Raw genomic sequence first — 27,412 nt, 5'->3', positions numbered from 1 at the left:
TAGCTTGTAATCCATGCAAACATAAGCTACTTTTCAGCCTAATGCCCAATAATGCACTTTGCCAGTCTGTCGTTCATTTTTTCTGAGATTATTAATTCCCTTTCCATCTGTCTGGTTTTGTCTCGTCCAATCCTAGGTGTCCTCCGGGTCACATGGTCAAGGCCAATGCTACAGGCAAGTTCTGTGTGTACACGCTGTGTGCCAGCCGCCCGTGCCACAGGGGCACTTGCGTGGCCCAGTCACCCTCCAAATTCACGTGCCACTGCCCGGAGGGCTACCGCGGCAGGCACTGCGAGGTCACGCTGGCCATCTACCGCGACGACGTGGGCCTCAGCTTCAGCTCGCTGTTTGCCATATGCATCTGCTTCATGGCACTGCTAGGTAGCTATGTCCAACACGTCCTGTTTTACCTGTGGTGATGGTCATGCATGGTCATTGTGCTTTCACATGTCTCTGTGGCTACATTTAAACAGCAGTCAAGTCTGGTTAGTTTTTTCTTTTGATCAGCTTCATGGTTTATAATAGGGGTTCTGTTGGACACAATTCAATGCATCATGTGTCATCAAATTTCACTACGGTTCAGTTGATTTGATTATTTTGGTGCTATTCAGGGTTATTTAAAAAATACCCTGTCTAGAGGGAGTTTTTACACATACGTGAGGGAGGGAAACAGTAGTTAAACTAGGCCCAATTTTGTGTGAACAGTATATTCAACAGAGTTTAACTGGTTAGTTTAGGTAGTAAGGCTGGGGCTTTCAGTAGTTTGAGAAGCGTGTTTCCAATCCTGAGTGCATGGCATTGAACAAATGGCAGTACAGTGTTGCACAGAGATGAACCATGTTTTCTGGATAACATATATTGTCTCTACCACCAAGCAGCTTCTCTAAACATAGAGTTAAAGGCGAATTCAAACTTTATATATAATTAAAAGGTTAAGATGTAGACAACGTTCATCCAAAGTCATTCAAAGCAGTTTGATGTGGAATGCACCATTGTAAATAAACTCACAGTAATGGTGATGATGGAAACCAGAAGTCTGAGCATTTAATGTCTCTGAAGATCACAGAAAATTATGACACAACAAATTGCTTCTATATGTGTTGTGGGATGCATGAGACATTGTGTTAATATGATTTTGAGACAAGATATAAGGAAGTAATAGGGAAAAATAGTACCTAAATAAATTTGGTTTTGTTCAGACTTTTTTTTTCACCATTTTACCATCATTACACTTCTACATACATGCAGATTTACTAGTTATTGTGTATAGTTAACAAAATGGCTATGTTAGCATTTTGGACATCTTGACCTCCGGTTCCGGTTGTAATGAAATCGGTCAGTAAGTTTCTCTCACAGTGCACCATTTCACATCAAACCATTTTCAATGACTTTGTTTACATCTCAACAGTTGAATGTTACAGAAATTTTGAAAAAAATTGCTTATTTAAAAGCTATATTGTGACAGAAAAGATATCTTTGTCAGAAGATATTTTGATTTTGATGGCAAAGCTAACAAATAAAAAATCCAAAAACTTGTAAATTTTACTCGCAATTTAATGAGATCTGTGCTGAGATCTCCATGTAATAGCACATGCACTAAACATTATCGTTCACATATTGTTGGTAACCATGGAAAAACAGAGCTCCTCCACCTCTGAAATCCCATGTTGTTACAATTAAAAATTGCATGGATTTTTTACAGATCATTTTTGCCTTTAGTTTATATGTAGTGTCAATTATTTGCTGGAATGGTTGCATTGTTATGCACATCAAGTGGGATTCGAGTTAAAGCTGAAGAATTCTGGGCTTTTGCCATTTAAATTCCTCAGAGTGTATGTATAAATCTTTGGGAAAAAAGTCTCATTTGACCATCTGTCTAAATGTAGCCTCTGTTATGTCTCCTTCCATTGTTTCTCTAAATTGTCACAATTCCAATTTGTGTCATTTGAGTCTATTGTTCTGTGTTTACTGTACTCTGAATGTTCATTGTACCTCACTGTGACAGGTTCATGTACTGTAATTCACTGCTTAAAGTTTTGTCTACTGTGAATTTGGTTGGAAAGTTTCCATCCATGACCTTTTCTGCAGATGTCCAAACATTCAAAGCAGAGGAAATCAGTTCATTTCAACACACAGATTTATTCAGAACCATGTGTTTCAGCCATCAGGGCTATAAAACATGAAGTACATGCCCATAATTCTTAGAGAGGTTCTGGTGATTAAAGCTCTTCAAACATTATTTCATCTTCTACTTTTCATGATGACAGGTCTATGTGAACATTCAGCCAGCGTAACTACGTCAGTCAGAGCCCAATAATCGCTTCCCTTCTCTGGCAGATTATGTTTATGGTAGCATTATTATGACCTTGATCGTTCACAGCTGCTAAAGCTTTTGGAAGTGTTATTTACTTGATTTGTAGGCATCAAATGTGCTGTTTACCCAAGTTGGGTTAGAAATGGAGATCAATGCACTGGGGCTTTTGGGCAGAATTTCAATCGGACCAAAACTCTCCCCAAACAGAATCTTAACTAGAGTAGAAAGTAGCATTTTTTCTGTATTGTTTTTTTCATTCGGTTATGTTTGTCTCCAAACAAATCCATAGAGGTGAAGGGCTAGAATTGAGAGAACAATCATTCTCACTTATAGTGTTATTCCTGGGTTGCAAATGGCTTTTAGTGCAGCATGATAATTGTAAACTTTCACCTTCTCCAGTCTTTCCTCTGCTCAGCACTAAACATCTGCCCCAGTTTACGCTCAGCAGCCACCACAACTGGAAGCTCCCGATCTAGAGGAAAATAGAAAAATTCACCAGTTCCTCAGAGAGCAGATCAGGTTAGGCCAGACCACCAGACCCCACAGTGAAGGGCTTATATTTTTAAAGGGGCTGCAGAGCCTAAGGGTCAGAGAAGATGCCATATGTATGAAATTCTCAAGAGATTCATAGAGGAAGCAAAAGGTTCAAATATTACCGTCATACACCATGGAGGGGCATTAGCTCAATAAAGCTCGGAGTTATTTTCAAGGGTGGAAGGCAGGAAGAGCTAAAGAAGCTGCAGAGTGTGTGTGTGTGTGTGTGTGGGTGTGTGTGTGTGTGTGTGTTTGTGTTTGTGAGCTGCTGTGTGACACTTTGACTGGCCGATGAGGCGCGTGTTCTTTTCCTCTTCTGTGCACTGCCGACTCGCCTCAGGCCATCTTTGGCATGTGGCCCTCGGCATTCTGGGAGGATCTGAGCAGTGATAAGAGAGAGAGAGTTTATTCAACAGGGATTTACTGTAGCGCTTCTCAAGTGAGCAATAAAGTATGAGCCTAGTTCTGGGAAAAAATAGGCCTGTGCCAGTTGCACCGCAGTAGAAGTCGATGAAACTGTGTTTATTTATTGAGATGGTTCATAGAAGGCATAGACTTTTTTAAGGAATGAACAAATCAAATCAAGGCTTTGTTTTGGTATATTTATGATATTCATAGGAATATCTTTTTATAAACTGAGTTGGTTCATAGAAGGCATGGATATTTTTATTTGTTTGTTTAAACAAAACCAAGTATGAGAGATGGAGAACATAGGCAGTGGCTCAAGCAGCACGTTGACCGACTCCTGACTCGACCTGGACTCAAGACTTATTTTTTTATGTTTATTAATTGAGTTTATGCGTAGAAGGCCTTTGTTTGACCCTTATCATGACTTGACTCATGAGAAATGACTCATGACTTGATTCAGACTTGTCCTTAACTGAACCCTTGCAATGAAAAACTGAACATTAAGTCTTTCACCTTTTTTGGGTTATCAGTTTTTTGGTTTTTATTTTTTGCACAACTTTTTTACCTTGACAAGCCCAACTATGCTTTATTCACATTTAGTGCCCACTTTATTTTAAACACAGGGCATCAAAAATGCCATACCATGCTTACATGACATTTTTTGGCATGGTATGGCATTTTTTTGATGCGGAAATTTCAGCATGCATTTTTTATTACTTTGATGATGACCATGATGAGGACTAAAAACAGTGACTCTAACTTAAGTCGAACTTGAATTTTATTGTGAAACAAATGTGGATTGACTCGAGACTTGGACTAGCACTTAACTGCCCCAACTCCACTTGAACTTCAAGACCTAAGATTCATGAAGTTACAGCCTGAGGAGGAAACAAGAACAAAACTTGTTTACTTAAAAATGCTTTGTCTGATTCCCCTTTTTTTTTTTAACTCATATACATTGTATGGCCAGACATATGTAGCTACCTTACTACTCCACCTGTATGAGCTTGTTGGACATATTGTTCCTAACAATGGGCATTAATATGAAGGCCCCCCCACTTAGCAGCAATAACAGCTTCCATTCTTGAGAAGGCTTCTCCAAATTGTTGCCACAAAGTTGAAAGCATGTAATTAAGTAAAATATTAACATTACCCTTCACTGGAACTAAGGGACCCAAACCCTGAAAAACAGCCCACAGTATTATCCCTACTCCATCAAACTTTACTGTTGGCATTGTTCATTAAAAGTAGGTAGCGTCCTCCTGGCATCCCCCAAACCTAGATCTATCCATGAGACTGTCAGATATGGAAGCCTGATACATCACTCCAGAGAACACGCTTCTACTGCTCCAGTGGCTCCACCCCACTCCAGCCGACGCTTGGCATTGTGAATACTGATCTTAGGCTTGTGTGCATCTGCTTAGCCATGGAAACCCTTTTCTTGAAGCTCCCAATGTGCAGTTCTTGTACTGATGTTGCTTCCAGAGGAAGTTTGTGCTCTGTTTGTATTGAGTGATGCACTTGGCAGACCCACTTAGTGAGTTTGTGTGGTCTGTCATTTTGTGGCTGAGCTGTAGTTGTTCCTAGTATTTGTAGTAGTTTTTAGCCATCATGTTTAAGTTTTTTGTGATTTTTATTTTTTTTGTCTAGAGTGATTAATAGGAATTTGCATTTATTAATTGAGTAAGTTATTAAAAGCAAGGTATGTTCAATTAAAAAAGCAGCGTTATCTATAATATGTGTAATTCTTTATGTATTTTAAGACATAGCTTTTATTCATAGAGTTAGCAGAAGCCGGATATGCAGAAATCAAAAAGTGCCTTTATGTGGAAATATATTACAATCTTAGAAAGGTTAATGATTATTTTCTAAAATATCTATAAAGTACAAGACCCTTTGAATGGGCTTTCAGCCAGAAAGACCTTAATGAGTAAGTCTGAGTTAGACTTTATAAAGTCTCCCACCGCCTTCCAGTGCATACTTTGCATCATCCTGTGTTTTGTGCGCTGAGAGCTCATGCATGGAAGATTATATTGTGCGTGCATGTGGCAGTTACAGTCTCCAGGAAGATCTTACTTGGTCAGAGGCCTCATGCTGTACGAGCGTTGAATGGCAGTCTAAAGCAAGGTCCATGCTGACTCAGTGCTCAGTGTGTAATGTGAAGTTGAGTGGACCAAAGGGTTCACTCAGAACCCCTGCGACCCAGCTCCAGGAAACCCCTTACATAAGCACTGACTCACCACTCTACTGCTGCGTCCATCTCTACTGTGGCACAGAACTCAAGCCGAAACACAGTGGTGTAAAAAGCAACACATCACCATAACACAGTAACCAATCACCAACAGAGCGCAGCATGGCCTTTTTCTGGAACACCTCAGGGTGACGTGTTCTCAAGATTACACGGTTGATTAAGTCTAATTCTGTCTAAAGCATCAGGAGGCACAGGAGCCCTTGGGTCTCTGCTGAAGTTGCTTTGCAGGGTACATATCTGGGCTTCGGAAAAGGCTCCCTCATTTGCTGAAGAGCATGTTTTAAATACAAACCATTCATTTTCCTATAGCATCAATCAAATAAACACAGAGTCATGCTGAGCTGTAATTTGCTGCCTTCTTCCTCCGCGCGTGCCATGCACAATTAATCAGCATCAGCTGTCCTCGGTTCCACTATAGTGATGTACCGTATTCAGAACTCATGACTGAGACTTGTTGAAATGGCAGTGCAGCAAATTAGGGAGTCAATGGCTCATGTTGATCACTGCACTATTCAAACCAAATTTGAAACACTCTGACTTGCCATTCCACCCACTGAGTCTCATTTCATTTGTGTCATGTGTGATCCTTCTCATGTTATGTATTATTATTGTTATGTATTATTATTTATTATTATTTATTGTTCCTATGTACAAAATGCCTGCATGAACTGTAGGGAAATCCATTTGTTGAAACTGACCTGTCCATGCTCCACCCAAAAGTGCTTTCATCTGTAGCCGCTGTCGCCACAATGGACAAGATTTACAGAATGTTAAAAAAAATCATTGAACTTAAAGAGAAACTGTAGCATAGTTTGTTTTGTTTAGGGTGGGATAATGCTGAGTTTCCAGTTTAACCTTCAGACACCCAAGCATTGACTTTGTTGATGTATTTTCATTTTCCAATATTTAAACTGTTTGTAGGAATCCACTGACCATAAAACTATGATGTTTTACATACATACATACATACATACATACATATATATATATATATATGTATGTTTTTGACATCATTTGAAAGTGCCTGTTACTCTTTACATTGTGTATGAATTTCATGACAAATGGGCCAAAAGAAACTCACAGTTACTTGGAAAAAACTCTGGTTCCATTGATTTACATTAGAAGTACAGTTGGTTTATTCCTTCTCCTGTACAGTTACCATTTTGGAGATACAAGGTGTGTGTATGTATATATATATATATATATATATATATATACACACACGTAAAACATCATAGTTTTATGGTCAGTGGATTCCTAAAAACAGTTTAAACATTGGAAAATGGAAATAAAAAAATATACACAAACACACACACATACATATATATATATATATAGTATTAGTGAGTCACATATTGATACATGTATATCGCTGTTGTCGGAACAAAACCTTGTATCTCCATTTTTGTCAATTTTTCAGTTTTTGCCGTAGTTTGAAAATACCTGTTGGCCTTTACATTGTATGTACATTTCATGATGAACGGAACAAAAGAAATGGCACAAAATGATGGGGCAGAAGTTCTGGTTCCATTAACTTACATTAAAAGTACATTATGTTTTGTCTTTCTCCTGTAAAGTTACTACTTTGGACATTTTTTTGATCCAGCAACAGTGAAATTATATTTTTGTGTATAAAAAAATCTTAATTTAATATTTTAAGGCATGACACTACATTTGAATAGGGTCTTTTTTTATTCAAAGTTATTACAATGAATGATAGAAGTATATTTTTGGATGGAAAGTTTACATTGGTTCACATTGAGCCTAACCTTCCCTTCCCATTTTGAAACATGTTTCCAACAATACATGTAGTACTGCTGGTATGGATTTCCTCATGCTCAAAGATGACAAAAAACACTATTTGAGTTCTAATATCACCCCCCTTGTGGGAAGGTTAGGCTTGTACTTTTATAACACCAGTGCTCCATGCTTAACCCGGTATTCCCTGCCCCAAATCGCTTGAACCAGCTTAAAAAAGGGCTTGAAATTGATCTGTTGTGGTCTGCAACACCAAAACTGGACTGTTGGTTATTGTAGAAAAAACAAGACCACTGTGTTAGTAAAGGTAAAACGTGATGGAAATGTGAGACCTATGGTGGCAACAATCACAAAAGTCACAAAAAGTTTTGAATTTGTCATGCATATATATTCTTTATTTTTTTAGCACCTAACATGTTAGAAGTTAAAGAAAAAATTCACAGGTCACATATTTACTGCTAAATTTAATCAAAATCACCAAGCATGGGCACAAATAGGACATTTTGATCGACTTTAGCATGCACACAGACACACACATCTAAGCCGCTCATCCTTCTGGGTCACGGGTGCTGGAGCCTATCCCAGTGGTCATTGGGCGGAAGGCAGGGAAAAAAAAATAGATAGGTTGCCAGTCCATCACAGGGCAGACATACAGACACATACAATCACACCTAGGGGCAATTTAGCATGTCCAGTTGCCCAGACTGCCTGTCCTTTTAGAAACCCACTCAGACACAGGGAGAACATGCAGCGTCCACACAGAAAGGATCCTGGTCACCTGGCTGGAAATTAAACCCAGATCCTTAATGCTGTGAGGCAACAGCACTGCCTACCTACTTTGGCATGAAGTGAAATTCTAAGTATTTTTCCACAGCAAATGATGCTGACATACTGTTTAGAGCATTGACTGTTTGTATATGTGTATATTTTTTTTAACTAGGCATGATTAGAATGCTTTAACTACTGCTACTGGGCTAGACTATGTTGTTGTAACTAATCTCAGTTTCACATAGTAAAAATGACAATGAGTCTTAGCTTGATTGTACATCTGTCAAACACAAATGAAATAAACATCATTTGGAATAAATAATACACTTTAAATATGAAATACTTGGACAAAAAACAACTGAGCTGTTCGCTCCACTTTCTCATTGAGTTGATTGGAACGTTTGCTGGCATTCTGTAAAGCTTGTCTAACCTGGCAAGCAGAGTTGCTACAAAAGAGTGCGTTTGTGGCTGGAGCATGGAGGTCAATGGAGGAAGACCAAACTCTGATTCTCAGTCAAAACACTTTGTGCCTATAGATACACAATGTGCAGAAAATGTGCAAATTATTTTAATAAAATTAAAGAGCATCATTTGCAACATCATTTGTCTTTTTTTCCACTTTCAGATGCGTTACATAATTTTCATTATCATCCTCCTCTCTCTTTAATCATTTCATTACATGATACATGGTGTTTTTAAAAGATTCATTAAGTTGAGGTCAGTAAGATTGTACGTGTCATTCCGGTGTTAGAAAACATAGAAACAGTGTGTATGGTAGAATGTGAGTGGATCGCATGTAATTGTAATCTTCCCCTCTGAGCTGAACTCATGGCCTTTGAAAGCATATGGCACTATATTTAGTGTTCATCTAAGAGAGCTATGGAGTGAATTAGAAAAAACCTGCATACGTGGCACTCCCTGCTTTGAAAGCCCATTCGAGCAGAATAGAGCCATAGTGGAGCTGAAGTGCTTCCATGGACCTGTTATTCGTAGGCTGGTAGGCCATGTTAACTTAATGCAGGAACATTACAGTGACTGCTGCACATAAGATGCTCGCAATTAAAGTTTTCTTATAGTCATTAAAGGAAAGACTACCAGGACTGCCGAAGGTTCCCCTATATATGGTGTGGCCCAGTGCATTGTTTCAGAAGAAGTTCAGCATGCCAGTGATTATATTGTGTTAAATATCTACTTTTCTATGAGGAAAAACTCATGAAAGTTACACCATTGGACCTTAAACCACTGTTTTACCTTTGAAGGTACACTTACATTGTTTGTACCTTGATGAATGAATCATGTAACTGCATCGTATCTTTATTTCTAACAGTGTAACCTAGTTAAAAAAATAGTATAGTTTCATGGTATCATGGTATTAAGTAACCATTTAAAAACACACAAGAAGAGGGTTAAAATACAAGTAAGGTGATTATGAGGGTGGTTATTGTAATATAGTCACTAAAATCAGACAGATGAATATATCACTAGTCATTCATACGTGTAACATATTACATTAGCATTATCCTTGGACACTAGTTTTAATCAATTTCCTTCGAACAGAATGTTTTTAAAACTTTATTTATTCATTTTTCTTGAGAGGTGAGATGTGCAGTTAAGTGCATAATAGCTTTGGACACCCCTGAGGCATGAAATACAGGGGGTCTAATTCACTTTTTGGACACCCTGAATGTTTCAAAATCTATGGGTCTCTGAAAAAGAAAAGAAAAGAAAAAAACGTTATGCAGTCCATAAGGGAAAACAGATGCTCAAGAAGAGCTCGTGCTCTTGATATTCTTAACTAACTACACTGTTAGAAATAAAGTTTCTGTGCAGGTACATTTTTCGTTTATCAAGGGCCAAAAATGTAAATGTTCCCTCAAAGGCACATCAGTGGTTTTAAGGTCCAATTGTGATCCTTACATCAGTTTTTCCAGGTAAAAAGAAAGTTTTAGAACAAAACATTAAAATAAAAAGCCTGGAGACGAGGCAAGGTGTGTGGAGTCAATACAACACAGAAAATATAATTATAGTACAATTATGTTCCCTGATTAAAGGTACTGAGATGTACCCTTGAGGGAACCACCCCAGTGATAATAGCGGTAGTGACCCAGTGGCAGTTTTATATCTTTATTTCTGAGAGTGTAGAGATGCGGCAGTGGCCCGTTGCAGACTGGTTCACCCAGTTGGTCTGTCAAAGCCTAGCAATTGCAACTATGTAATACCTCGAAAAAGCTTTACAGTGTGCCTCAACACATTTGCAAGTCTGAAAACTTGTCCATTTTCCCATGAGTTTCGTGGAAAGAGTTACTTATTCCTCAAACCAAAGACAAAAGATGAGATGTGTAAGATCTCAATTAATCTGTGGAAGAGCACATTACCAAACTAGAAAAGAACATTTTCGGAATAATTGTTAACTAAACAATTTTTTGCCATTGAAGCTAGAACCAGTGCTGCTACGGTGAGTGAGTTTGCAGCCAGTCAACACTGGAGTTGCCAGCAAATATGGGACTTCCAGGGTTTTTTTCACACACTGGACATCCCTTTGTATGAAACCAGCAAAAAAACAAATCACCCATCACTTTTACATTGTTGCACTAAACAGCAGCCTTTCTAATGTTTCTTTTCTGAGACATCTGTAGGCACTGTGATCTTTAAGGAACTATTTAAAAATACAAAAAAAATGGTTAAAATAAAAGTACAAAGTCACCCCTGGTGAAATCCTGTATAAGAAGAAAACAGTGCGTGGCCACAACTTAGTAAGGTGTGGGAATGAGATAATGCAATTGTGACAAAGACTTAATAAGGCATGGGAACAAGATCCTAATGGGTGGCCAACACTTACTAAAAAATAATGCGCATCCATGACTTAGTAAGGCATGGGAATGAGAACCTACTGCGAGACTTCATCTCATTCGCATGCCTTACTAAGTCATGGATGCGCATTATTTATAGCTATACAGGATGTGACCAGCAGGGCTCTGATATATTTCAGTAGTGGTTCTCATGGGGTTCCTTTTGGGCAGTCACAGATGTTTGCTTTTTAAATAGTTTTGAGAAGAGTTTTGGGAATGACATTTGCATAACAGCTCCCAGCTCAATGAAATCCCGTCATAGTTATTAGCTGAAATAGTGTTAGTGAATATTTAAAAAAATGGAAAGGTCTCCAACTTCTGCATCTGGCTGACAGTGTACAGCTTGGAGCCAAATAGCTAAGGTCACTGACATTTGTGCATCAATATAACATGTATACACATCAGTTTTTCAGAATGATATTGCAAAAGAGCAGCTGGATGCTTGGAAAGTTGTCATTTGGTTCATTAACAGCCAGCACGGCTGTGTTTTTGAGCATTTATTAGATAAGTGATATCACTAACTAGCAAAGTCCTTGAGACTTGCGTGCAGACCAGTGGTCTCCAGTCCTGGTCAAGGAGCCTGGTTCCAAGTACAATTTGCCACACCTGCTCCAGCTAATCAACCTTTTCCCAAGTCCCTGATTGGCTGGATCAGATGTATTAGAGTTAATTAAAGGGCACGGCAGCTTATTGGATACAGGTTGGAACTAATCTAAGGTAGCCCTCCAGGACCAGAGTTGGAGACTACTGGTGTAGAGAAATGTGTTTCAAAGTAAGTCATGGTTAGTCATGGCTAAAACAGTGTGAGGATCAATAGTTTAAGGAACTACAACTCACAGACAGGAATAGGAAAAATATGCAATTTAATTACATTGTATTTTGGAACACTCAGCGGTGAGGTAACCATCTGATCACATACAGGAACTAACTGTATAACCAAAACACCATGACAACCTTATCATAGAGACTTATTGCTTCAAATTTTGTTTACACTGGTGGTGATTGGAACCAGGGTCACAATGTCTACAGCACCGATATGGCCAATTTATTTATCTATTGATAGTGAGCAGTGCTCCTACTCATATCTTCTGAGTTTTCATGTGTAATGTTAATGGCGATAAAGTAAACTCCCATTTCCTTATTTTTCTCTTACCCTTCATGTAACCAATCAGCCAAGATAGGTTTAGGGCTGAAGTGTGCTTCTTTAGTTTTGCATTGGAGCTATGAGGCTAATGTAGCTAACAAGTAATGGAAGCTTATAAGCACCAGCACCAGGCAAACTGCATGCATCATCATACACTTGCCTCAGGATTTTTCTGACATTGTATAATTATAGATATAAATTTGGGCAGGAAACCGGCTGTAAAAACATTCACTATTGTGCATCCTTTTGACCTTTCAGTCAAAATAATAACAAAAATCTAACATTATCTTACAATGATTTTTAAAAAAACTAAATCTTATTAGCAGATAAGCATTTTTCTCACATCTGTGTGTGCCAGAATTATTGGCACCCCTTCATTTAATACTTTGTGTGGCCTCCATTTGCAAAGATGACAGCTCTAAGTTTTCTTCTATTAATGCTAAATGAGACTGGAGAACACATGGCAAAGGATCTGAGCCTGTTCCTCCATACAAAACCTCATCAGATGCTTCAGCTTCCGAGGCTCACACTGTGGACTGTCCTCTTCAGCTCATCAAGTTCTAGGTTTAGGTCAGGGGACTGGGGTAGCTATGGCAAATAAATTCTGTGGTCAGTTAACCATTTTTGTGTTGCTTTTAAACTGTGTTTTGGATCACTGTCCTGCTGGAAGATCCTAACTATGGCCTAGTTTAAGCTTAATGAAAATCTCTCAAATCTCTTGTAAAGACAGCAGAACAGCTAAAAACAAAGACTGTAACATATTTACTGCCTGACGTTCATCATACAGCAAAAACACTGAATGGTAACTCTTAGGATTAAATGTGTAGCCACATTTTTCCCCAGACATTGTCACACTGCGGGAACATTATGCCTAGGTATATGGTTATGAATAAGATGCCAAAGGTTTTTTTTCCACTGTTTAGTTAAGTAAATGGTTCTCAACATAGCATTATACTCACGAGAGAGCAGGGGTGAATTGACCCCTGCTCTCACGTGAGTTCCAAACCAGTGTCTCAGGCATCAGGCTGCACAGTCATAACCATTTCCTGTAGTAACTTTGTGTGAGGGAACTCTTAGGCGTGTTAAGCACTTTGGGTGTCTGGTTCCCATCATCACCTCTGTGAATTTTGAGGTGGAAAGTTCTTTTTCTAGAATGTAGCACTTTACATCAAACCACACTGAATGAGTTTACATCTTAATGAGATAATTATGCAGTACTTTAAAAAACAGCTAGTGAAATTTCCCTTGAAAAAGTCATTAAGACACTGCAGGTTTCTGTATGTGTTACAGAAAGTGTGAACGTTCAGTGGAGAGCTTCTGCCAGCTATATGTGACAGTAAACAAGAGACTTTACATCAGAGTTATGCAGATGTATAGCAGCAAAACACCTAAAATCAGAAAGATGTACTCACCGCTCTCAGGCCAAAAGAGTGAGAATGTGAAACAGTGAGCCTGTTTTATTATTATTTTGGTCCTGATTTGGAGAGTTAAATGTGACTCAGTGCTAATGCGTCTGGCATTCCCGTGGTGGAAAAGAGTGCAATGCACACAGTGCAAGCAGTGTTGTAATGACATGGCACTGTAATGCTTTCCCTCTGAGCTGAACTCGCACTTGGCCTTTGAAAGCAGATCAGTCTATATATTTTGTATTCCTCAGATTAGAGCTGTGGCGGAATGCTTATATGGATGTGTTAATTGCATCCAACATTCTCTATTTATTTATTTATTTATTTGCTTACTTTATCATGCACTCGCACATATTGCACAGACACTACCTCATTACAGAAATGGCAGAACATTCTCTACAGTGCTTATTAACCATTTCAGTCTAGCAGCAAGTCAAACTATTCCCATAGTTCATGTCCTCCTTTGTAAGCATCTATCACTATGTTATAAAGCTGTTTAAACATCCATGCTCCTCCTACAAACGCATTCTTTCATAGCTCCTCTTGCAAGGTTGGACAAGCTTTAGAAAATGTTGGCAGAAATCCAAGCCACGCTCTAGCATGCATTTAGTGTGTGTATACGAAGGAGCCACATCATGGGAAAATTCATTTTTATCCATTTTTAAAAATAAAAAGGTTTGTTAATGTATGCAAAACTAGTGTTCACCCCTTAGTCTATATGGACAGACAAAGAAGTTCGACTGTAGAAACATCCTGTTTTGAGTTCAGTGTATTGCCATGTCGCTAACATTAGTGCATTTAAGTATATATTTCTGCAAACAGCACTTTAGCTCCACCTGTTCATGTTGAAGTTATAAGGAGTGTTTAATCCTAGGCCTGCTTTCTTAACGGGGCACAATGCAAGGCAGCTGATTATAATTAGAGCTCATTTATTTAGAATTAGTCTTAAAGGCTGTAGCGAAGGGGAGCGATAAGCGATTTTTATTAAGGGCAAATCCAGGGTCGTGGTCATAACAGTCCAGGTTCAGATGGTCAAGACGGATAGAACAATATGCAGACATCCTCGCAACAGTCGCTGCAAAAGAACATATATGTGGGTGGAGCTTGGAAAAGTTCATTGTACAAAGGACTTGTATAAACAGTTTCACTACTGAAACTACTACTGTGCTCTATCACTCACACACGAGCAACCTTAGTTATATTTTAAGTCTGCACTTCTTAGATATTTATATATGTATGTAAGCTTCACCTGTTACTCAGTATGCAATCTTCATCAGTGTGTCAGTATGTCTGACCTGTCTGACCTGTAAACTTCTGAACGACAGTTCATGTTCTTTCTCTAAAGACTCTAGAGTATAAGTGTAGTAATGTGCGCTGCCAAGTAACGTCATTAGAAGACCACAGTGTTCTGATGCCATGGCAACCAGGCTTCGTACTCAGTGCTGCCTAATCTAGCCTAAGTGCAAGAGTGGAGGACAGAAGCAATGTCCTCAGCGCACACACATGTATCTACACAAGTAAAGCAGAATCCAGTATGTCACACCTTCACAGCATATCTGTTCCAGCCTGCTGGATTTATTCCCTTTTCATTTTTTTTTTTCTTCATACCCAAGTTGTTTACTGAGGCAAAGCAGCTGTGGATCTGCAGACTGCAGACCATGTATGTTTGTCTGTGTGTGAGAGTCTACTAAATACGAAATGGTGTGCAATCAATGGTGTTGCAGTGTCTGGATAAGTGAGTGTCTGGACAAGTGGGTGTCTGGACACTGCCTTTTAAAGCATCTTTGTAACAACATGTGTGGGCCTGCATACTGCAAACACACATTTACCCACTTTCAAACAGTTTAATGAATCACTGAATACAATTTCAGAGAAGATAACTTAAGGATATTCTGCTGTCACCATCAGACAATCAGCACTTAAAGCTTTCATCTTTGAGAGACAGAAGAAAATCAAGCTCCACTCTTGCTTCATATCTGCATAAACTGAAAAATCTGACATCTCAACACGGTGGGTCTGAAAGGATGTGTAGCTCTCAAAAAGCTGTTACTGATAAAAGGAAATAGATGAGAAAACTGAAAATTCAACTGGTGAGTCTCTCTCTCTCTCTCTCTCTCTCTCTCTCTCTCTCTCTATCTATCTATATATATATATATATATATATATATATATATATATATATATATATATATATATATTACTACTGTTGTAGTACTTGCTCAGATCATAAATTAACAGTGTTGGTCTTGTCTGGGACTCTTGGTCTTGTCTTGTCTCAGTCTCAGGGTATGGATGCTGTTGTCAAGACTGGAAACTGAAAGTTTATTTCTATCATTATTGAATATCAACAAAACCTTCAAACAGAATTAAATAGTCCTTTCTCTACATCAAAGGACCCAGACTTTGTGCAACTCTCTGCTCACACAAACAACCAGAAAAGCTTTAGCAGCCCATAAGATTTTACTGATCAAATCATAATTTAGTTTGGCAGCTACCGAGGGCTGCAGGTCAGGCTGAAGAGGAGAAAGCTGCAAACAGAGTTCTGCCCCAGTTTGACAGGTTTAGATACATATTTGCTACGTTTAGTCTCCAAGTGATGATGTAAATTGTTGGGTCTCAAAGCTTCCTTTGAAAAAACCTCTGAAGAAACAGCCCAGTGCTTGGTTCTCCCAGCTGTATTTTCTGTTTCACTGATATTCAGTTTTCTTAGTCTAGAATACACTGACTGCTTCACTTCTAGAAGGGCCAGCCTGAGGATCCTTCCTCCTGAAAGAGCGTTTTGATCATTTATCCAGACAAAAAGACGAAAAACATTTTACATTCACTGAAAATATAACACATTATTGCAGTTAAAACAAAACTGATAGCCAGCAGACCCCTAGCAGTACCACCACAGCCCACAGATTGAAAACCACAGCTCTACATGTTTAAATACAAGCTGTTCAGTGCCGGTTGAGGATCTCAGTGATCTTTACATGAAGAACTTGTTTGTTAATGTTTTTTCTTTTCAAAATTCAAAAATCAATGTATGCTGTGATTTTTATAGGTTCATACATTTAATGTCATACATACATACCCACCACATATATATCATACATATGTGGCATGAATCTGAGTGTAGGACATACATACAATTGATTGCATTCAGCCAAAAGAGCATTAATGAGGTCAGGTACTGATGTTGGATGGTTAGTTCTGGATCACTCCATCACATCCCAAATGTACTTTATGGAGCCAGAAAATTCTGGCAAATGCAGTTCCACTGCTCCACAGCCCAATGCTGGGGGTCTTCATACCTGTCTAGCTGACACTGGCATTGGGCACGGTGATGTTAGGCTCATGTGTGGCTGCTCCAGAGTGTCTCATTGTCTTGGCAGTGCTTTATAAAGGAGATTATAGAAGCTATGTGCTGTGTCAGCACTAGGCACTTCTTAAAGGAGATTAATTCATTAATTAGGAGTGTCTGGCACTTTTGGACATACAGTGTACATAAGACCCTAAGTCCTTACACTGTATAAATACTGACCTGTGTGTGTAGGTGTGTGTGTGTGTGGAGATTAGACAGTATTTCGGACGGCGGTAAATGTCAGATGTGTCTCATGCTGGTGCCGATTTGGCGCATTAAAAGTTCTCAAAGGATTTGCCTGTAGATGCTCTGTCCCCAGAGAAACAGTGGGCTAGCTTATGGATCCAGAGCTACTGTAGATAGCAGACAGAGCCACAGAGAGCAGAGCGGAGAGGGAGGGTGACAAAGTGAGAGACAGAGAAGTGAGAGCATAGGTGATGGAAATGGAGAGAGAGAAGGATGACTGGTTTAGATGAGGGAGAGAGAGGATTCAGAGAAAAGGAAGGAGTGAACAGATAAAGAGAAAGGGAGAAGAATGAGAATCCAAATTCATGAGTATGCAGCAAGTGAATAGGAGTTTATCCAGAGAGAGAGAGAGAAAGAGAGAGAGAGAAGGGAGAAGAGGAGAAAAAGGAGAAATAAGGGAGAGAAGGAAATGAGGACAACAGAGGAAAGAGAAAAATCGAGAGAGGTAAAATAAATACACTCAGCAAAACTGGTTCTAATATACTACGAAAAAGCTTCTTTCACTTGTTTCAATAGTGGAACTATTTTTGGTGCTATATAGAACCATGTTTAAATTGTTCTTAAAGGGCAACTCCACCGATTTGGCAAAATTACTCAGTTTAATGGTTTAGATGCAAACAAAATCATTCAGAATGGTTCGGTGTGAATTGTGCCTTTCTAGAGAAATTTACAGAGTCAGAATTGTTCACCATTGCAGTACTATGAACCAGATGTCTGAAGCATTTAATCGCTCTAAAAGCTACACCTCGTTAAGCGATTACACAAAATGGTTATGAATACATTGCTTGATTGCTTGAGGCATTGTTTTGTGATAGTTTTGTTTTTTTAATATGAACTTTTACTCCAGGATTACTTTCATGTTCCTCCTCAAAACTGCATTCTCAAGCTAACATGCATTGCTAACCTGTAGCTACAGCTGTCAACATGGCTAATGCCACCAGCAGCTTTTGTTTACAGTTTATTTTTACAATTAATGAAGCAGAACAACCCAAGGCGAATGGAAATGAATGGTTTCAACAACAAAGTACTACTCTGCTCACTAGTTTATGAGGTAGGATAGTGTGGTAGATAGTTATTTTATTGCGTGGCCTACTTTAGACAGTCTTTAAGCTAACGGCTAACAGTGATATATGTACAGTGGCTACTGACGACAAATTTATTTCACTCATAAATGTTTCTTACCTTGATTCCAGTTTCTGTGGTAGAAAATACAACAGAGGGAAAAGCAGTTTTCTTTATCTGCCAGCATTTATAGAAATCTTTCCATTTCTACCCTGGTCGTCCTTGTTTGTGAAGTAGTTCAAAACAATTTGCCACAACTTCAGGATTTCTGGTACTTGAAAGGGCAGCTGAAAAAAATACAGCCAAGTAAAGATGAAAGTACAGCAAGAACTGTGATGTCATGAGCGTCAAAAGTGCAGAGCTTCAGCAGCCATGCGAACGTGGCATCATAATGACAAAGTCAGCATTGAAGTGGCCTTAAACTGCCCTCAGAAGAACAGGCAGCTGAACATCACTGGTTACTGCTAACAGATTCTCTTTACACGTTATGTTTTCTTCATAGCTGGGTATATTCTGCCGTCACTAGAGTAGGCTGAGTAGGTAGCACAAAGCTAACAGACTAACGGCAGAGAACTTGTAGAGAGGAGAATTTAATCCTGTGCATAAGAAACTTTTTGTGTACCATTTAAATCCCAAAGGTGCATATGGTGGACACTTGCAGTTTTGTTAACTGTCGCAATAAATTAACAGTGATGGACAAAGTACACATATCATGTACTTGAGTTAAAGATACCCAAGGTAAAATATTACTCCAATAAAAGTAGAAGTCCTCCCTTTAGACCTCCACTTGAGTAAAAGTACAAAAGTATTTGCCTTCAAATGTACTTAAGTATCGAAAGTAAAAGTACTAAAAGATGAATTATGTTTTTAATGTCCTGTTACAATTTTTATAAGAAGGTTCTTGCTTCATCAACTCATTTTAGGTGAAAATTCTCTAGTGTCACTTTTCATCTTTTATCAGAATATTTATTAGTCTGACGCTGATGTCTATTCAAATTATCATAAGCACCAAACACTGAAGACAAACTTTTTGTGAACAAGCAATGTTTCAGTTTAAGATTTATTTACAACTTAGTTACAAGTTCAATAAAAACTTGCTTTAATCACAGGTTCACAAATGAGTTTCCTTTACTATATTTCATCTGCAGGTCTCTGTTCATAAACATAAACTAGCCAAAACAAATTTACTATAAAATGAAAGTGTTTGGATAAATTCAGGAAAAAGAGGCACACGCCTGTCACAACTGCATATATGTGGACATATTTCTATATTGTGGTTTATTTACACAAAGTTAGGTTAGTTCATCATTTATGTTGAATAGACACTCTATGTCCAACAGGTCAAAACAAGCAACTGCTGTACCCTGACTGTTTTTATACACACAGAAACCAAAAGGAATGACAGATTTTTCAAAGTGTAGTGGAGTAAAAAGTCAGATATTTCACTTTGAAATGTAGTGGAGTGAAAGTAAAAAGTCACCCAAAATGGAAATACTTAAGTAAAGTACAGATACACAAAAAACCTACTTAAGTACAATAACTAATTACATTTACTTAGTTACTGTTCACCACCACAAATTAACAAGTATTTTTTAAAAAGCACCAAAAAGTACTAAACCCCATCTTACTGAAACCCCATATCATTAAACATTTCATATCATATCACAAAAATATTTTTTTTTATACCATATGAAAACACCAGTTGATATTTACGTGAACATTTAATCATAAAAGGACCAACAAAGAATTGTCGCAAAATGACTTGTGATCTCTTCACATTAGCCTGCGTTAAAGTTAATGACATTTCTCTTTCTTCTGTAATGCCATCATTTTGGAAGTCTTGAGATTTTGTTATGATTTACACAGTGAACACAGGCACGAAGCCTTCTCCCACTCAGACTCTGTTTTCTTGATCAAACACAGGCCAGGCCTGTGTCTCAGGGGCTGCTGGGAAGTCCTGTGTGGTCATATCTCAGGCCTGCAGATCGATGGAGAAAGCAGTCCAGCACAGAAACTTCTCACTCAGTAATGCTTGCAGAACTCATTCAAAAATCTCTCATAACTCTTCACTTAAAAGTCCACTGAAAAAATCATTCTATGTGGAGCCATACAGCAATATATATAAGAAGATATATATATATATTTTTTTTTTGTAATGTAATAAAACTCTTTTTGACTCAGATGGAAAAATGGATTTGTTTTTCTCTCTTTTTCACCCAGAGGGCTCCAGTACCACACAAGAGAGTGTATCTTGTTTTATCTGACGATTTTAGCAGTTTTTTTATCAGCTTTGTAGCTGCACTAAATGATTAAATAACTTTTTGTCGATGGAATAAAAGGAAGACAAACCGGCACTTGCTAAGTGAATGGATAGATCCACAGCATTAGAGCTGCCTTTAAAGTTTGGTTATCTTTGCTTAATACAGTATAAATCCAAAAATGTGCAGACACCACTTCTTATTAGTGAACTCAGCTACTTTAATGGGGAATTTGACTGTTTTTTCAAAGTTTCTGCATAATTCTTTCATTGAGAAGTCATGCAGATTCGGGCAAATGAGGGCAAAAGGACTTTCTGCGCATGTGCCTGGCAACAAATGTTTGTTTTTTTTTAAAGTTTTAGGATAAGCTTTTATCTCAACACAGAAGTCTGGTTCCACTCACCACTGTACAGTGTACTGTGAACAGCTCTGACTCTGTATTGTTCTCTTAAAGGGAGCATTTCATATTCAATTTCATATTAAACCACTCTGCATGACTTTCTTTACATCTGACTCATTTAATTATGCAGAAAATTATGCATTTACCTGATCTGAGCCGTTGTGCCTGCAAATCAAATCCTCACTGCCAAACTTTACATGACCAGGTGTCTACAAACATTTGGATATGTTGAGTATTTGTGAAAAAGCTACAAAAGTGTGCTTTTTCTAAATTTAGATGCACCGCATTAGTGTCATTTCAGATCAACAGACATGCAGAGACATACTCCTTATGGTATACTGAACATCCTGTCATCCTTCATACGATGCTTGACAAAATCGAGCTGCGTTGTGCTTTAACACGAACCAGATGTCAAAATATGACAGTGATTTTGCTGGAACTGTCCATTTTAGCTTTGATAAGGCGCTGCCTGCGTGACTGGACCAGAAAAGAGAAAAGTTCTCATAAATGTGGCTCGACTAGTTGTCCATGTAAAAAGCGATTCAATTAGTGGGCTGCTCTCCACCTTTCCCTTTGAACGCAGTCTGCTTTTTTTTTTAAGCGCTCGTTCTCTTTGAATGTGAGCCAGGCTCCCTATTTGCAGTGATTAGGAGAGCAAACTGAGCTAAAAATGGCTTTTCTCTCTGGGTATGCACCTTCCTTTGGCACCAACACAGCATGACAAATCTCTAAAGAGGATAGATATTTGATGTTCATTTGTTTGAAGCATGTTTGCCAAAGACGGGAGAGATTGTGTGTGTGTGTGTGTGTGTGTGTGTGTGTGTGTGTTTGTGTGTGTACATGCATGGTTGTGCATGTGTGTGTGTGTGAAGTATAGATTTGTATTTGTTCTGCCCGGCTTCTTGTCAAGTACACAAATACGCTGAGTATTTCGAGTTGTCAGGCACTGACACAATAATTGAGTGTTTTTGTTGATGCCGTCTTCACCAGAGGATTGCGCTTGTCACCATGGTCACTTGGTGAACTGAAAAAGCTCTTGTCTTCTCTGTGGATGAGGAGAGCTCATGCTTCTTCTGCAGTTTTTGCTCAAGCCTGTTTAAATGACTGTTGGGGTTTCTGTATCTCCAGCATATAGACACTTATTTGAGTACTTAATATACGGTGACTAGTGAGTCAGAACACAACAGCATATAGGAAACAAACACAAGATGAGAAACTATAAGGAAAAGTACAGCAGCATCAGGGGAGACCACACTTATATTAGATGAATACAACAATATTAGAAGTTCCATATTGTGATTATTAGCTTACCTAGCAGGCTAACAGCTCCACATACTTTAGTGTGGGTGTCTCCCTTAATGCTGTTGTGTTCTCATCTTTTGTTGGATTCTTAAATGTGTATTGACTCTCTGGGTCACTGGGTTTAAAGGAATACTCCACTATGTTCAACCTAAACTCTCAGCATCTGTGTCATATGGTCACTTACCTTATGTCTAAAATAGGGTCCTTCATAGGTTCTGTAGTAAACAACCTCCAGTTGAAACCATCTAAACCATTCACTGAAAGGTGCCCTCAGATGGGTGACCATTTTGCTCTACCCACATTGCAAGTTGGATTGAAGCAAAATTGTTTCTGAAGGGCCTTGAGAACTGATGGTTTGAGAACCATCACTTCAGATTACCAAATACAGTTCCTCAGTGGCATTGTGCAAAGAACCCTTTCTGTCACCTTTATTTTTCAAGTGAATGAACCTTTTTTGGTATAATACAGAACCAGAAAGGCATGTTTTGATCTTTAATAACCCTCCAGTACTTTCCTACTGCATCTGTATTTTACTGTTTATTAAAATTTTCCTGTAATTAAAATAATGGAAAATATATCAACTTGAAATACACATATATCGAAGCCAAACACCTGTCAAAACACCTGCCAATTGGCTTCTATTATAAATGCGCTTTGAGTCATTGGATTTCTGTTTTTTGTTTATATGTATTTATTTATTTATTTATATATGATAGAGTTGCAGTAGATATATAGATAGATAGATAGATAGATAGATAGATAGACAGACAGACAGACAGACAGATACTTCTTTTATTGATCCCAAAGAAAATGTAACAATTAGGTTTATCAGATTAGGTTGAAAGACATGACACAATTCCGTTAACCCCTTTGACTTTGTCTTATTGGTTACAATCCAGTTTTAAAACTTATTTTTAAGTAACTACGATTATGTTGCTATCATAACAAAACCTCTTATCTTTGTAAAGCTATGCAAAACAATGTAAGGAGTGGCTATTTTTTATGTTTCAATAACCCAGATTTATCTGCCCAGAAGTATCTGCCCAATGGCTTGTATTCCAAAATTGTTTTGGGTCAGATTTTCTGTTCCTTTACTAAGTACAGCGAAATGTCAAAATAATTGTCTATGGGAACTGACCATGTAATTCAGAGTGCAGCAAATAGAGATTAGGTTGAATGGGCTTTCATGCCTCAGATTAACATTATTATTATTTGTCTATCTGAGGGTCACAAGGCTGGAGCATCTGACCTTGCAGTGGCAACATAGAAAGTATAGTACATATAAGGCCTAGAGCTCATATTGACCAAGAAAAAGCAATAAATGGAAAAGTCAAGTGAGAAACAGCATGAGGGAAAACAGAAGCAACACAGAGAAAGACCCCGTGGAATGGAGAAGGGGAAACAGAATGAAAAATAGAGTGAGTCACAGGCAAAGGGGATTACGTGGAGGAAAAGGAGGAGAAAAGGCATCAAAACTGAGAAAAAACAAACAGCAGAGAGACAGTGAGGGCGAGAGAGACAGAGAGAGAGAGAGAGAGAAAGGGGAAGAGGGAGTGAGGGTGTGAGAAAGTGTACTGAGGAAGGCCAGATTGTAAGAAGAGTGAAGTTTGGAGAGCTGTATAATATACTCTAAAGGTCAATCTGCTGCCAGGGAGGATTGATTCAGCCAGAAGCTCTTGACATGGTGCTCCACTCGTATTGAGTTACTGTCTCCATGTTGAAGCCGCACTGTTATCTCTGTACAGCCGATACGCCGACATAACATCACTTCAACGCCAGGCCAACATTACCTGCCGCACAGCAGAAGAAAATGCTAATAGGCTTCAGTGTAGAAGTTAAAGTGCCCATATGCATTTTTTCTTTTATTTTACTGTTGTTGTTTTTTTTTAACTAAAGCAGGCCAATTTGCTACTGTGCCTTTAAAGAGTAACAAAGAAGATGGGAGCTAGGACGCAAAAAAGTAAACAGATAAGGTCCGTCTGTCACCTTAATACTACTGTGACCCAAATGTAGCTTTTAAAACAATTCCAGTAACACCAATTTAACACATGCATGTCTTCCCAACAAGCCTTTTCTGCCTTATAGTCTCAGCATACAAACACGAATAGAAAGAAGCTCACCAGAATGAAAGCAGTGAAGGATGGACAGAATGGACACCTGAACTGACCTTGTGTTTAAGTAGAGTAATAATAAACCCAGTGTGGCAAAGTGAACATTCACCAACATTAGTTTGGTACTAATATAACTCTGAGAGCCGCATAGACAGTCTAGCAGGAATTAGCATTATTGATCATTTCTGGTATAAACAAGCAAAAACAAACAAAATAAAAACATTTTTTCCAGATTTTAACTTCCTTACACAGCTAACCTTAACTAACATCTATTCTCATATTTCAAACTCATTTTTGCTCATTGTAGTGCCAAGTGGGGCATCGTCACCAGGGGGCAGTAGCATTGTTTTTTTTAATGGTTATTTGCATACTGTGACGTGTGCTCCAGTATTAAGTTTAAAAAAACGAAGTGATAGAATTACAAACCTGGAGTCATTTGTTATTGCAAAGCAAAATGCATCAGTTTTTAGTGAAAAAATATCATTTTTTGGATGTAACTACTCATATATGTAAATTTAAATTACCTCCATTCAGAGTGACTGGCCCTTAAACTTCATTAAACTTCATTCTAAAACCAATCTTGGTTAAAATGTGTGACACAAAATGTTATGTTCGGACTAAAATCCTCAAGAACTTCTGCCAGATGTGTGGAATTCTTTGGAAGCATTGAAATTCTTCATTGCTTCCTGCCAGCCAGAAATAGCACTACATTTAACTGTTTAACGCATCATCCACTGTAGTAACTCTGCTATAGATGCTCTGCAGTAACAACACTCTTTATCGTTTCAGCGTGAATGGGCGGAGTGAACTGCTGCAGGTCGAATGTTCAGGCATATGTAAAAGTATTCTTTCATCATGGTAGTGATGACAAACCATGTTTATTTCAGAATGGCCTTTTATTTTCCTTTTATATTCTGGACTGGAGAGTGAACGGGACAATTTGAAACTACTTTTTACTCATGTTCATTATAATCAAGGGAAATTTGGTTTGCCATGATTTTGGAAACCTTGGCGCATAGCATTCCCTGATCCCAGCACCATGCTGAAGTGTGAACTTCTGCTTCTTGTATTTGTAGTTCTCCTGCTTGGGATTTTCCTGTACACACGCTGGCGGAGCTACAAGGGCCTGAAAGAGGGGGTGTACCACGTCTCCGCTCACCATGATGGCTGGGAGGATATCAGGGAGAACGTGCTCAACTATGACGAAGAGGGAGGTGGAGAGGAGGACCAGGTGAGTGCAGAATCTTATTCCAGAAGGGTTTATGACATGTGCAGAAAGTCAGTGGCAGTTTACTGCAGGGAATGTCTACTGCCATGGGCTGATATGTTGAGATTTTTTTAGTACAGCAAGTCACAGTGAGTTACAGAGAGACACGGACGCACTTAGAACAAGTGCACCATGTCACCTTGACGACCTGCAACAGGGCCAGCCAAAACGCCCAACCACGGTCATCTTGACAGTCTTTCAAACAGAGGTGCCTGTCTCCACGGCAACCTTTAACATTAGGAGCCCACCGTCTCCCATTTTCCTAACAAACTGGAAACTAGGAAACATTTCAGAAACGACCGTGACAGCTTGACATTTTACCCATGACATTTTACTGAAAGCGAATACACTGGGGAGGAAAGTTTCTCATCTTGTGCACCCTAAAGTGGGTGGAAGAAAAGAGTGAGAGAAGTGGCAATGTTTTGAAGAAAAAAATGAGGAAACCGACGACAGCAGGTGGTAGTTTAGGATGTTTTAACGTTTTCTCATCTTAGCTGAAGTGTTTGATGGCGGCGCACTATCCCCCACTGTCACAGTCATTTCCGCTTTATGTAAAATCCTGTAATATGCTTATCACACACGCAGTAGCACTCTGATCCTCTACAGTTCATCAGATGAGTCTTCACACATCAGGTAATCAATTACTGCGCACACCCACACCTGCACCACTCACACCACTCCACTCTCACTCTCTCTCCTCTCCACTCCTCTCCTCCCCTGCTATCTTATCCTCCCGAGGCTTAAGTTCTTTTTCTCTCCGGCGGAAAGCGCCCTCGCGGTAACGAGGGGAATCAGTTTCGGCTGAATTGGATTAATGCTGAAACGATTATGCCATGTTACATAAAAAAAGGAGGCTCTTGCAGAGCCGTCATGTTTCACTGTGTCAACTTAGCAGTCGGCTCACTCTGTCGTCCGCCGCCCAATCCCCGGAGAGCTGTCTCCCTCTCTTCCTTTCTTCCTCCCTCTCTTTCTCTCAGGTGGAGAGAGAGGTGCACTCACAGAAACTAATCAGGCTTCAGCATTAGCAGCATGAATCAGGATTTATGCCATTAGCGGTTAGCAGCAGAATGAATTCTGTAATGAAGACAAACACAGCCGCTTACGTTATCAGTGCCTTCTATTGTGCTGTTATTAGCCCATGGATCAAGTGCTGCAGACTCGTTTTGCTACTACAATGCACATTTCATATTATGTCAAAGGGAACTGCTGTAAGATGTGCCACATTAGTTCTCAAAATGACAGTTTGGCAAAAAAAAATCTAATTTAACTTAAATTTACACAATTCTCTCAACCCAAATTTAGTCAATCAGCCAACACATTCTTTTACTCTTTACTCTTGCACTGGAGCTGCGATTCTAATGTAACTACCCGGTATTAGAAGCTTACACCCAACTACCCAGTCAACTACCCAGTCTGTGCAAACTTCATGTCTAAATCATCAGCCACCTACTCCAAACTTGGTTTCTGACACTGTATGATGTGCTGTCATCTATAAAAAATTAACCAAAGTATAGATCAAATATGAGTATACCTATGTTCCCAGAGTCTTGTGGGTCCTATTTCCCCTGTGCCTTATGTTCCAAGGGTCCTTTGTTCCCAGGGGCCTATGTTACAAGGGGCCAATGTTCACAGTTCCCTATGTTCAGAACGTCCTAAGTTCCCAGAGCCTCATGTTCTCAGGGCCATATGTTTCATTGTCTCTACATTCCCTTAGCTCTTTTTATGATACATCAAACCTCAATATGATCTATCAAGGAAAACTATACAAATGCCCCTAAAGTTGTTGAAGATGTGCTCAACAATTTTACCCAACTTTGGTAATATTTTGTAATGCTGACAATATTTAAGCATTAATCACTGAATATGTTCTCATTCTTGTTTACTGACATTCTTTTTTATGATGTATAATCAGTGTGTTTTAATAAAGAAGCTCTTAAAGAAGCAGCATGTCCTGAATCCAATTTCAGACACTTGCTCAAGATATAATA

The 27,412-nt window shown here is 38.8% G+C and overlaps 1 protein-coding gene across 1 annotated transcript in view; it reads left to right on the top strand.

Annotated features, from left to right (window-relative positions):
- The window catches only part of si:ch211-186j3.6 (neural-cadherin), a 374,937-nt gene that overhangs the window by 345,824 nt on the left and 1,701 nt on the right, over positions 1-27,412 (top strand). Inside the window, exons 31-32 of the mRNA XM_017723303.2 lie at positions 137-381; positions 25,234-25,388. Coding sequence (XP_017578792.1) covers positions 137-381; positions 25,234-25,388 — 400 coding nt within the window. The remainder of the gene's footprint in view (positions 1-136; positions 382-25,233; positions 25,389-27,412) is intronic.

This window comes from Pygocentrus nattereri, chromosome 25, assembly GCF_015220715.1.
Source record: "Pygocentrus nattereri isolate fPygNat1 chromosome 25, fPygNat1.pri, whole genome shotgun sequence".
NCBI classification, from domain to species: Eukaryota; Metazoa; Chordata; class Actinopteri; order Characiformes; family Serrasalmidae; genus Pygocentrus; species Pygocentrus nattereri.
The sequence above is the reverse complement of the archived record's forward strand: the minus strand, read 5'-3'. Positions and strand labels throughout refer to the sequence as shown.